Source organism: Heterodontus francisci, chromosome 18 (assembly GCF_036365525.1).
Source record: "Heterodontus francisci isolate sHetFra1 chromosome 18, sHetFra1.hap1, whole genome shotgun sequence".
Classification (NCBI taxonomy): Eukaryota; Metazoa; Chordata; class Chondrichthyes; order Heterodontiformes; family Heterodontidae; genus Heterodontus; species Heterodontus francisci.
The window spans coordinates 73,291,523-73,304,130 of NC_090388.1; the positions used below are offsets into that span (position 1 = coordinate 73,291,523).

General features: G+C 52.5%; 2 protein-coding genes across 2 annotated transcripts in view; both read right to left on the minus strand.

Annotated features, from left to right (window-relative positions):
* Positions 1-7,762, minus strand: part of LOC137379885 (PDZ domain-containing RING finger protein 4-like) — a 523,744-nt gene extending 515,982 nt beyond the window's left edge. Inside the window, exon 1 of the mRNA XM_068051287.1 lies at positions 7,622-7,762. Coding sequence (XP_067907388.1) covers positions 7,622-7,669 — 48 coding nt within the window. The 5' untranslated portion in view covers positions 7,670-7,762. The remainder of the gene's footprint in view (positions 1-7,621) is intronic.
* Positions 7,763-7,783: 21 nt separating this feature from the next.
* Positions 7,784-8,278, minus strand: LOC137379886 (E3 ubiquitin-protein ligase PDZRN3-B-like). The gene has a single exon (XM_068051289.1). The coding sequence runs from the start codon at positions 8,186-8,188 to the stop codon at positions 7,841-7,843; it is 348 nt and encodes a 115-aa protein (XP_067907390.1). The 5' UTR covers positions 8,189-8,278; the 3' UTR covers positions 7,784-7,840.
* Positions 8,279-12,608: the final 4,330 nt, after the last annotated feature.

A 12,608-nucleotide genomic window follows, 5' to 3' on the forward strand; every position in this document is an offset into this window, starting at 1 on the left:
TGCTCCATTTCCCCCTCCCCCCACTGCCGGTGCAGTGAGCACTGCCCAAAGCACTGTTCAATGCAACTTCATCTGTAGCAATCCTTTTCATCCTTCATTCTTAGCTGTCCCTAGTCACCTCATTAGGAAATTAGAAAAGAAACGCGTGCCAAAAGAAATTAGAATGAAAGAGCCTTTGACAGTTTCTGGTCAAAAATGGCAAGGCGGTGGAATGGTCCAGGATGAGTGATGTTATTCCAGGTGCTTAAATGCTGTGCAGGACTGGGCTGTTCTGGACTCCCCTCCACCAAAGGAAACAGTTTCTCTGATCTACCCGACTGAATCTCGTTATCATTTTAAAACACCTCAATTATATCACCCCTTGCGGGCTTGGCCATGTGAGCCGCATGGAAGATGGCAGGATCCCCAAAGACACATTGTACAGCGAGCTCGCCACTGGTATCAGACCCACCGGCCGTCCATGTCTCCGTTATAAAGACGTCTGCAAACGCGACATGAAATCGTGTGACATTGATCACAAGTCGTGGGAGTCAGTTGCCAGCATTCGCCAGAGCTGGCGGGCAGCCATAAAGACAGGGCTAAATTGTGGCGAGTCGAAGAGACTTAGTAGTTGGCAGGAAAAAAGACAGAGGCGCAAGGGGAGAGCCAACTGTGCAACAGCCCCAACAAACAAATTTCTCTGCAGCACCTGTGGAAGAGCCTGTCACTCCAGAATTGGCCTTTATAGCCACTCCAGGCGCTGCTTCACAAACCACTGACCACCTCCAGGCGCGTATCCATTGTCTCTCGAGATAAGGAGGCCCAAAAGAAAGAATAAACACCTAAATTGAATGGAACACAAGCCAAGTTCATGCAACCTATCTTCATAACTTAATCCTTTAAACCCTGGATTCATTTTATTTATTTATACAGCACTGAAACAGGCCCTTCGGCCCACCGAGTCTGTGCCGACCAACAACCACCCATTTATACTAACCCTACAGTAATCCCATATTCCCTACCACCTACCTGCACTAGGGGCAATTTACAATGGCCAATTTACCTATCACCTGCAAGTCTTTGGCTGTGGGAGGAAACTCGGAGCACCCAGCGGAAACCCACGCGGTCACAGGGAGAACTTGCAAAACTCCGCAGAGGCAGTACCCAGAATCGAACCCGGGTCCCTGGAGCTGTGAGGCTGCGGTGCTAACCACTGCACCGCATTCTGGTGAATCTACATTGTACCCCCTTCAAGGTCAATTTATACTTCTTGAAATTCCCACAAATAAGGACTGACCATTTGGAGCTTCACTTGCTCTCCTATGTTTTTCAAGCTCCTCGAGATAAAGGGCAACATTCCATTCGCCTTTATGATTTCCTTTTCTACCTGTGCAGTAGCTTTTAGTGATTTCAGTACCTAAATCTCTTTTGCTCCTCCACTGGTCCTTGTCTCTCCCCATTAAAAAAACAATTCTCATTTATCTGTCTTGGATCTTAATGATGACCTCACACTCCCACTGGGAAATCCACGTCCCTAGTCCAAAGTTGTACATTCTACAGAGTTCATTAAACAGGGCAGAAAGTGTTTTGACAGAAGTTTCAGAATGTCAAACGACTAAGATTAATTTACAGCCAAAGCAACACAAACCTTGTGTACCTACACGCAATGTGACCATTTCAATACAGCATCTAGCTTAGGGATATCAGTTTGTTGCTCATACTGCCACTTATATAGAAGTGGTTTAAATTTGGGTCAGGTTTGGGACATAAGTTTACGGTGGCAGGCGGAGGGGATTGAGGGGGGGGTGAGGAGGTTGCAGCAGGTGTGGAAGTGCACTGAAAACATTAACCCCACTCACCTAGTCTTTTTAAATGCTGCAAGAAAAAGTATTAAAAGGGATTTTTTTTAAAGTAAGAATTTGGGTGCAATTTCTAGCATCCCATTTTACTTTGTTTAGTGCCAAAGGCGTGCATCAATTCAATGGAAGGTACAGAATTTAATGCCTGTTTCTTGTTGACTCTGACTTTGCAAACTCCCCTTCAACAGTACAACCCATTGAAGAACATCACTCAGCTAACATTCTGGCCACAGTGTAGCAAGTTAGGAGAACAGGTCTTTTGAAACAAAGAAACACAGAATAAATGGCTCTTGCCACCTCTGCACCCTACCAATGCCAGGGAACCAGTGTCGGTTTAAGCAAGTGATTCCAATGGGACAAATACTGCAGTCAGATCCTACAAACTGTTACACATTTCTCCACAACTATTGTGATCCTTCTCCCTGGTGTTTTAACTCCCCTAAACCTGAGCCATTGAGCACCAACAATATTTTTCCATAGCCTCAGTATTGCTGTTTATTGTCAATGAACAGATTACGAACAAAAGTGTCATCCTCAGAGCCTGAAAGTTAACGGACTGTTTGCACTGAGGCTCAAAGACAACGATGATGGGATGTTTACACTAAGACTCCTTATAATGAACACATAAGCCATCCAAACTCTATACCACAACACACACACATTTTCATCTCCTCATTGCGAAACGTTTCATTTGCGTGTAATTTTGTGTCTGAAGGGTAAATGAATCAGAAAACATCCCAACCAAATTTGTAGTTTTATAAAATGGATCGATATACACAACTCAAACAAACAACAGTTCAAACACTACAAACTGCAGCCCAGGGCAGGACTCACTGCAGTAAATGAAAGGTTTGCCAACACAATGGATTGTTGAAGGGTTTCCTTGTAATCCTCGATTCCAAATTTTAAATCACTGCAGGGTTCCCGCGAACAGCTGTATTTAGAATACGAGCTAAACACGAGAACACCCTGTTCTCTCACACATCGCAGAGAAGCCCAGCCTGGATGAAGCAGAATTTGAAAGATCAGGTGATTGGATTGTACAATATCTTGAACACGTCAACCAATTTGTCTTTTTTTTTAAAAAATCAGTGTTCCAATCAACTTTATGTCTTTGAATTAGTATAAAAGTTAAGCACAAAATTGGAGACAGATGTTTTTTGACACTTAAAAGGTTAATCGATTTTTTAAACCATAATTAGGGTTTTTGAGTGGACCCCCAGCACTGCTTTTGTTTCCATTTTGATCCAAAACAAGTAATATTAATTATTGTGTGAAGTAAAGTCCACGTTAAATTAGCTTGACATTCCATTCTAGCGTCAACAGCAGATAAAACCAAAGATTAAAATCCTAAAGTTACTCCACTTTGAAACACAAATCACAGACATGTATAATCGCCTTCTTCCTCCTTCCTGCTCACTGGAATTCCTGCAATTAATTAATTCCTTTTTTTTTCATTGCATTCATTCACTGCATTCGCACTCGCTTCTGACAATTATTGGTTTAACCAACACATCAGTGACTGAACAACCAAACCAGGCTGTCAACTGCAAATGACATGTACAAAAACAGCAGTGAAATAAACACGCAATTGATAGATAGATAGATGGCTACTTGTGTAATAGACAAACACAGAAGCAAGAGTGAGAAGTAGCCATCTCCTCCCCAGGCTCCCTTCTCGTTCCTTCCCATTTTCCCCTTCATCACCCACCATCTCTTCATTTCCTCACCATGCTACCTCCCATTCCACCCTTCCTCACTCGAATTCACTTCTCAGGCTCCATCCCTCTCCCCCCACTTTCCCTCACCCCAATTCTCCCCACCACCCTCCCTCACCCCAATTCTCCCCACCACCTTCCCTCACCCCAATTCTCCCCCCACCACCCTCGCTCACTCACTCTCCTTACCTCATCGACCCAATTCCCCCTCCATTCCTCATCCCCAATTCCCCCTCCCTCACACTCCCCCCAATTATCCCCCTCCCTCACCCCCCACAATACCCACTCCTTCATGCACCCCCCTCCCCAATTCCACCCTCACACTCCACAATTCCCACCTCGCTCACCCTCCCTCCTCTCCCCAATTTCCCCCCTCCCTCACCCTCCAAAATTCTCCACACCATGAATCTCCCTCCCCAATTCCCACCTCCCTCACTTTCCCCCAATTGCCCCCCTCCCTCCCCCCCAATCCCCCCTCCCTCTCCCCCTCCCCAATTCCCCCCCTCCCTCACCCTCCCTCCCTTTCCCCAGTTCCCCCTCCCCTCCCAATTCCCACCCCCCTCTCCCCCTCACCCAATTCCCCCCTCCCTCTCCCCAATCCCCCCCTCCCCCTCCCCCCCTCCCCCCCAAGTCCCCCCCTCCCCCTCCACAATTCCCCCCACCTTCACCCCCTCCCCAATACCCCCTCCTTCACCCCTCCCTCCCCAAATCCCCTCCATCACCCCTTCCCTCCCCAATCCCCCCCTCTCCACCTCCCCTCCCACATTCCCCCCCTCTCCCACCTCCCTCCCCAATTCCCCCACTCTCCACCTCCCTCCCCAATTCTTCCCTCCCCCTCCCTCCCCAATCCCCCCTCCCCAATTCTTCCCTCCCCCTCCCTCCTCAATCCCCCCACCCCAATTACCCCACTCTCTCCCTCCCTCCCCAATTCCCCCTCCCTCGCCCACTCCCTCCCCAATTCCCCCCACCCTCGCCCCCTCCACCCTCCCCAATTTCCCCCCTCCCTCCCTCCCCAATTCCTCCCACCCACCCTCCCCAATTCCCCCCACCCTCCCTCCCCAATTTCCCCCCTCCCTCGCCCCTCCCCCCCCAATTTCCCCCCTCCCTCCCTCCCCAATTTCCCCCCTCCCTCACCCCACCTCCCTCCCCAATTTCCCCCCACCCTCACCCACCTCCCTCCCCAATCTCCCCCTCCCTCACCCACCTCCCACCCCAATTCTCCCCTCCCTCACCCACCTCCCTCCCCAATTCTCCCCACCCTCACCCACCTCCCTCAATTCCCCCCTACCTCACCCCGCTCCCACCATCCCACCCCAATTCACACTCACACTTACCCCCCCTTCCACCACAATTCCCCCCTCCCTCACACCCCAATTCACCCTCCCTTACCTCCTGCTTCCAAAATTCCTCCCTCCACAAATCCCCCCTCCCTCGCCCCCCAATTCCCTCTCCCTCATCCTCCTCCCCAATTCCCCCCCCACCCCTCCCTCTCCCCCTCACTCCCTCCCTCACCACAATTACCCCCTCCCTACCCCCCAATTCCCCCCTCCCTCACCCTCCTTCACCCCAATTCCCCCCCCCACTCCCTCCCTCCCCCACCCCCCAATTCCCCCCCTCCCTCACCCTCCTTCTCCCAATCCCCCCCCACCCCACCCTCTCCCTCCCTCTCCCCAATTTGCCCCTCCCTCACCCTCCTTCTCCCCAAATCCCCCCCCACTCACTCTCTCCCCCCCAAATCCCCCCACCCTTCCCCCCAAATCCCCCCCTCCCTCACCCTCCCTCACCCCCAAATTCCCCCCCCACCCTCACCCTCCCTCACCCCCAAATCCCCCCTCCCTCACCCACCTTCTCCCCCAAAATCCCCCCCTCCCTCACCCACCTGCTCCCCAATTCCCCCCCCTCCCACCCTCACCCCACCTTCTCCCCAATTCCCCCCCCCTCACCATACCTTCTCCCCAATCCCCCCCCCTCACCATCCACTCCCCCAATCCCCCCCCACCATCCTTCACCCCAATTCCCCCCCCCTCACCTTCCTTCTCCCCAATTCCCCCCCCTCCCTCACCCACCTTCTCCCCAATTCCCCCCCCTCCCTCACCCTCCTTCTCCCAATCCCCCCCTCCCCACCCTCCTTCTCCCAATTCCCCCCCCCTCCCACACCCACCTTCTCCCCAATTCCCCCCACTACGTCACCCTCCTTCTCCCCAATTCCCCCCCCTCGTCACCCTCCTTCTCCCCAATCCCCCCCCTCCCTCACCCTCCTTCTCCCCCAATTCCCCCCCCTCCCTCACCCTCCTTCTCCCCAATCCCCCCCCCTCCCTCACCCTCCTTCTCCCCAATTCCCCCCACCTCCTCACCCTCCTTCTCCCCAATTCCCCCCCCCTCCCACACCTCCTTCTCCCAATTCCCCCCCCCCCTCCCTCACCCTCCTTCTCCCCAATTCCCCCCCTCCTTCTCCCTCCTTCTCCCCAATTCCCCCCCTCCTTCACCCCAATTCCCCCCCTCCCTCACCCTCCTTCTCCCCAATCCCCCCCTCCCTCACCCTCCTTCTCCCCAATTCCCCCCCCACCCTCACCCTCCTTCTCCCCAAATTCCCCCCCTCCCTCACCCTCCTTCTCCCCAATTCCCCCCCTCCCTCACCCTCCTTCTCCCCAATTCCCCCCCTCCCTCACCCTCCTTCTCCCCAATTCCCCCCCTCCCTCACCCTCCTTCTCCCCAATTCCCCCCCCTCCCTCACCCTCCTTCTCCCCAATTTCCCCCCTCCCTCACCCCTCCTTCTCCCCAATTTCCCCCCTCCCTCACCCTCCTTCTCCCCAATTCCCCCCCCCTCCCTCACCCTCCTTCTCCCCAATTCCCCCCCTCCCTCACCCTCCTTCTCCCCAATTCCCCCCCCTCCCTCACCCTCCTTCTCCCCAATTCCCCCCCCTCCCTCACCCTCCTTCTCCCCAATTCCCCCCCCTCACCCTCCTTCTCCCCAATTCCCCCCCCTCACCCTCCTTCTCCCCAATTCCCCCCCCTCACCCTCCTTCTCCCCAATTCCCCCCCCTCACCCTCCTTCTCCCCAATTCCCCCCCCTCACCCTCCTTCTCCCCAATTCCCCCCCTCCCTCACCCTCCTTCTCCCCAATTCCCCCCCTCCCTCACCCTCCTTCTCCCCAATTCCCCCCCCCTCCTTCTCCCCAATTCCCCCCCTCCCTCACCCTCCTTCTCCCCAATTCCCCCCCCTCCTTCTCCCCAATTCCCCCCCCTCCTTCTCCCCAATTCCCCCATCCTTCTCCCCAATTCCCCCCCCTCCCTCACCCTCCTTCTCCCCAATTCCCCCCCCCTCCCTCACCCTCCTTCTCCCCAATTCCCCCCCCCCCTCCCTCACCCTCCTTCTCCCCAATTCCCCCCCCTCCCTCACCCTCCTTCTCCCCAATTCCCCCCCCCCTCACCCTCCTCTCCCCAATTCCGCCCCCCCCTCACCCTCCTTCTCCCCAATTCCGCCCCCCCCCTCACCCTCCTTCTCCCCAATTCCGCCCCCCCCTCACCCTCCTTCTCCCCAATTCCCCCCCCTCACCCTCCTTCTCCCCAATTCCCCCCCCTCACCCTCCTTCTCCCCAATTCCCCCCCCTCACCCTCCTTCTCCCCAATTCCCCCCCCTCACCCTCCTTCTCCCCAATTCCCCCCCCTCACCCTCCTTCTCCCCAATTCCCCCCCCTCACCCTCCTTCTCCCCAATTCCCCCCCCCCTCACCCTCCTTCTCCCCAATTCCCCCCCCCTCACCCTCCTTCTCCCCAATTCCTCCCCCCCTCACCCTCCTTCTCCCCAATTCCCCCCCTCACCCTCCTTCTCCCCAATTCCCCCCCCTCACCCTCCTTCTCCCCAATTCCCCCCCTCACCCTCCTTCTCCCCAATTCCCCCCCCTCACCCTCCTTCTCCCCAATTCCCCCCCTCACCCTCCTTCTCCCCAATTCCCCCCCTCACCCTCCTCTCCCCAATTCCCCCCCTCACCCTCCTTCTCCCTCTCCCCAATTCCCCCCCGTCCTCCCACCCCCCTCTCATTCTCACTCTCCTACTGCTCCCTCACCTTGCAGTATCCGGCGATGTTTTTGCTGATGTTGCTGATGTGGACCATGTACTGGTTGAAACTTTTTCTGGTATTTCAGGGCGGTGAGCTGCACCTCGCTCTGCAGCGCTGAGACCTGGGCGAGCAGCGCCTGCTCCCGCTTGCCGGCCCGGGCTGCCTGCTGCTTGAGCTCCTGAGCCAGGCGGGCAGCCCGCAGCTGGAGCGCTCCGCCGCGGGCTCTCAGCGCCGCCACGCAGCAGTGCCGCTCGGCCTGCCCAGCTCCCGGTGCAGCAGCACCAAGCCGCAGCCCTGCTCGCAGATGCCCACCGGCCGGCACTCGCAGCTCTCCCGCATGTGCACATCCATGTCCTTCAGGTTGAGCACCTCCTTGCAGCCCTTGTTCCTGCACTTGGCCGGGCTGTAGTCGCACATCTCCACATGCTCGGCCAGGTTCTGCAGGGTGACCACCTTGCTGCAGCCCCTGGAGCGGTAGTCACACTTGATGTCCAGCTTGGCGATGAGGTTCCTGAGTGCCAGGACGTGGTTCAGCTCTTTGGTGGACATCCTCTGGCACTGCACCGGGCACATGCCTTGCTGCACCACCCAGGGCAGCACGCAGCTGGCACAGAAGACATGCCCGCACGGGGTTGTCAGCGGGTCTTCCAGCACCTTGTTGCACAGGTTACACTGCAGATCGGGGTCTACCTCCTCGCTGAAACGATCCACCCTCGAACCCCATCTCGTCCCTCGCTCTCTCTGCAGATCAGTGGGACAGTTAGAAAGTTGCCTGGAGCCGCCCAAGTGCAGCCTCACTCATTGGCAGACTGTCGGCTCAAAGTGAGTGAGCGAGTTGAGTTGCAACTAAGACTGGAGTCTCCCAGTCCGACTGGACTTTCTCTCTCTCTCTCTCTCTGTGCTGCCAGTATCAGCAGCTGCTGCAATCCACAGCCTCCCACCGTATTTCACCTAAAACAACCCTCCCCCTAAATGAGGTCCAGTCGGGAGATTATCTGCCCAGAAAAGCCGGGGAGTGGAGGGGAGTGGGGGTTCATCACTTGGCTGCCAGTGTGTTGTTCACAGTTAACTTGACGTTTGAGTTGTAAAAATTAAAATATCACATTTAAAACAACGACGACAGAAAACAAAAATGTCCCACTGCACAGCAACGTGAGGGAAAAAAGCAAACGAAAGATACAGGCACAATCACTGGGAAGGTGAGGGAGAGATGTTGTTCTTCACCTCCTTTATTTACCCCCGTCTGCCCCATTCCAAATCTCAGAATCACCCTTCATTTTCCCCCAATACTTTATACATGTCTACACCTCTTTCCCAACCCCCCCCCCAAATGCAACGTCCTGTTCAGAACTGGGAACATTTCCAAGGAAGGGTCTCCAGACGAAAGGTTCGCCTGTCTCTTCTGCATCTGACCCTGACTGAGCTGCCATGTATTTTGAGCAGTTTCTGTTTTTATTTAAAAATTCCAGCACCCCACTGACCCTAGTCGAATGAAGGAGCAGCACGGAGCACCATGACAGCTCATTGAGTTTGTCTTCGTGAAACAGCCAATGCCCTATAAACCAGGTTTGATTCCTGGTCAATGCCTGAATGAACAGACTGTAATTCATTAGAAGCATCCCTGGTTAGAGAAGGAAAGCTGACCACTGTTCCTGATTAACATCCAATTACCCCTGGTGAAAGTGTATATGTGCAGAGGTTAGGTGAAGACAACATTGGGTTTAGCTACGATGCCCCCAACAGTTGAATGGGCAGAGAACCTCACTGTCAGCTCATGTGGAGAATGGCCAATTGAGTTATGTGCCAGAGGACATTCAATACCACAGAAGCATGCTCGAGACAAGTAAGCACTTTTGAGGTCAGAGAAAACAAGCCTGAGGGGAAACAATACAGGAGACCAACAGGTAAAAGGGGCAGACCTGAGGGGGTTTGAGGCCCGAGGCCCGAGCCTAGAGGGAGCACAAGCATCAGAGTCTGATGTAAAAAAAAAGTGACATTAGCATAAGGGAAGGTGCTGATTGGTGAGTTTCTTTTTAAATAAGTCTTTAGTTTATTTCTATTATGTTTTGTTAGTCTAATAAATAGAAGCATGGCAGGGCACCTCAGTCCCATGGAGTGAACATCCTGTGTCACTCCAGGATACTTCTCTTGTCCTGGACAATTCCACAAGTGCAAAAAGTATTGTCAGCTGGAGGATCTCGAGCATCGGGTTTCGTAGCATGAGCTGCAGCTATTGTCACTATGGTGCATCTGTGAGACTGAGGGCTACATGGATAGCATGTTTCTGGATGTGGTCACCCTAAAGCTTAAGGGTGTGCAGGCAGAGGAGGAATGGGTTACTGCCAGGCAGTTAAAGAGGACCAGGGAGGTAGTGAAGGAGTGTGCTAAATGCATCATTCTCTAACCAGTGATCAGTTCTGAATACTGGTGAAGGAGATGATTTTTCTGGGGAGTACAGCCAGAGCCAAGTGCACGGCCCTATGGGTGACTCAGCTGTACAGGGGGACAGGAGGAAGATTGGGAAAGCAATAGTGATTGGGATTCTATAGTCAGGAAAGCAGACCAGTGTTTCTGTGGCCAAAGTCGTGATTCCAGGATGGTGTGTTCCCTCCCAGGTACTAGCGTCAAGGATATCACTGAGTGGCTGCAGAGCATTCTAAGGGGATGGTGAACAACCAGAAGTTGTGGTCCATATCAGTAGCAACAACATAAGAAGAAATAGGGATGAGGACCTGCGGCCAAATTTTAGGGGAGCTAGGAAGGAGATTAAGTTTACTCCCAGTGCCACAAGCTAGTGAGTTTAGAAATAGGAGGATCATTCAGATAAATGCTGGGCTGGAGAGAAGGTGCAGGAGGTAGGGCTTTAGATTCCTGGGACATTGGGACCATTTCTGGGGAGGTTGGACCCATATAGGCCGGATCGGTTGCATATCAACAGGGCAGGGAGCAATGTCCTCTCAGTCTGGTTTGTTAGTGCTGTTTGGGGGGGGGCGTTAAACTAACTTGGCAGGGGATGGGAGCCAGGATGTAACATTAGAATAGAGAAGCAAGGTGCACAAAGAATTTGGAGAGACAAATAGCACTAAAGTAAGAAAAAGTAAGGTATTAGGTGGGGTCAGACTAAGAGAAAATATAGTGAGATGTAATTCAGGTTTACAGTACATGGATGTAAATGTACAGTGTGCGGTAAATAAGGTTGGTCAGTTACAGGTGCAAATAGCCACATGGGAATATGATGTCATTCTAATAATGGAGGGCTGGCTCAAAATGGGGCTGGACTGGGTACTAAATATCCCTGGACAAAAGATGTTCAGGAAAGATAGGGAAGGAAAGAAAGGAAGAGGAATGGCGGCATTGATTAAGGAGAATATTAGAGTGTTGGGGAGAGAGAGGATGCTGTGGAGCAGTCAAGGACGGAATCAATTTGGTTACAGTTAAGAACCAATAAAGGTACCATTACACTACTGGGTGTATACTATAGGCGACCAACTAGTGGAAAGATATAGAGGAGCAAATTTGCCAAGAAAATACAGTGAGGTGCAAAAACTATAGAATAGTTATAATGGGGGCTTTAATTATCCTAATATATTTATTATTTAGAGATACAGCACTGAAACAGGCCCTTCGGCCCACCGAGTCTGTGCCGACCAACAACCACCCATTTATACTAATCCTACATTCCCTACCACATCCCCACCATTCTCCTACCACCGACCTACACTAGGGGCAACTTACAATGGCCAATTTACGTATCAGCCTGCAAGTCTTTGGCTGTGGGAGGAAACCGGAGCACCCGGCGAAAACCCACGCGGTCACAGGGAGAACTTGCAAACTCCGCACAGGCAGTACCCAGAATCGAACACGGGTCCCTGGAGCTGTGAGGCTGCGGTGCAGAGAGGGAGAAGAGTTTCTGAAGTGTGTTCGGGAGAAGTTTCCTGACCAGTACATTGCTGGATCTGGTTCTGGGGAACAAGGTGGGTTAAGTGGATCAAAGGTCAGTAGGAGAACGTTTAGGGGACAGTGATCATAGCATTATAAGGTTTAGGTAAGCTGTGGAAAAGAACAAGGAGCAATCCAGAGCAAAATAATTAATTGGGGGAGGGCCAACATCAATGGGGTGAGAATGGATCTGTGCTGGGCAAATTGGAATGCAGGATTGGCAGGCAAAACTGTAACAAAGCAATGGGCTGCCTTTAACGAAATGGTTCAGGTACAGACGCGGCACATTCCCAAAAGAGAGAAAGCAAAGCCAGAGCTCCCTGGACGATGAAAGAGATAGGGAGTAAGATGAAGCAAAAAACGGGTGTGTATGACAAATGTCAGGTTGATAATACAAGTGAGAACCAGGCTGGACATAGAAAGTTCAGAGGGGAAGTGAGAAAGAGAGGCCAAAAGAGAGTATGAGAAGAGACTGGCAAGTAACAAAAGGGGAATCCAAAAGTCTTCTATAAGGTATAAATAATAAACGGTAATAAGAGGAGGGGTGGGGCCAATTAGGGACCAAAAAGGGGATCTACGTATGGAGGCAGAGGACATGGCTGAGGTACTAAATGAGTACTTTGGCAGCATCTTCCTCCTTGGTGATGCAGTGAGAATAGTGAAGGAAGAGGTAATTGAGATATGGGATGGGCTAAAAATTAATAATGAGGAGTTATTGAAAGGCTGGCTGTAGTTAAAGATGATAAGTCACCAGGACCAGATCAGGTGTATCTGAGGATACTGGAGGAAGTAAGGGTCGTAAATGGCAGTGGCACTGGCTATAATCTTCCAGTCCTCCTTCGATGCAGGGGTAGTGCCAGAAGATTGCGGAATTGCAAATATTACACTCTTGTTCAAAAAGGGTGCAAGGATAAGCCCAGCAACTACAGGCCAGTCAGTTTAATCTTGGTGGTGGGATAGCTTTTAGAAACAATAATCCAGGACAAAATTAACAGTCACTCAGACAAGGATGGATTAATTAAGGAAAGCCAGGATGGATTTGTTAAAGGCAAGT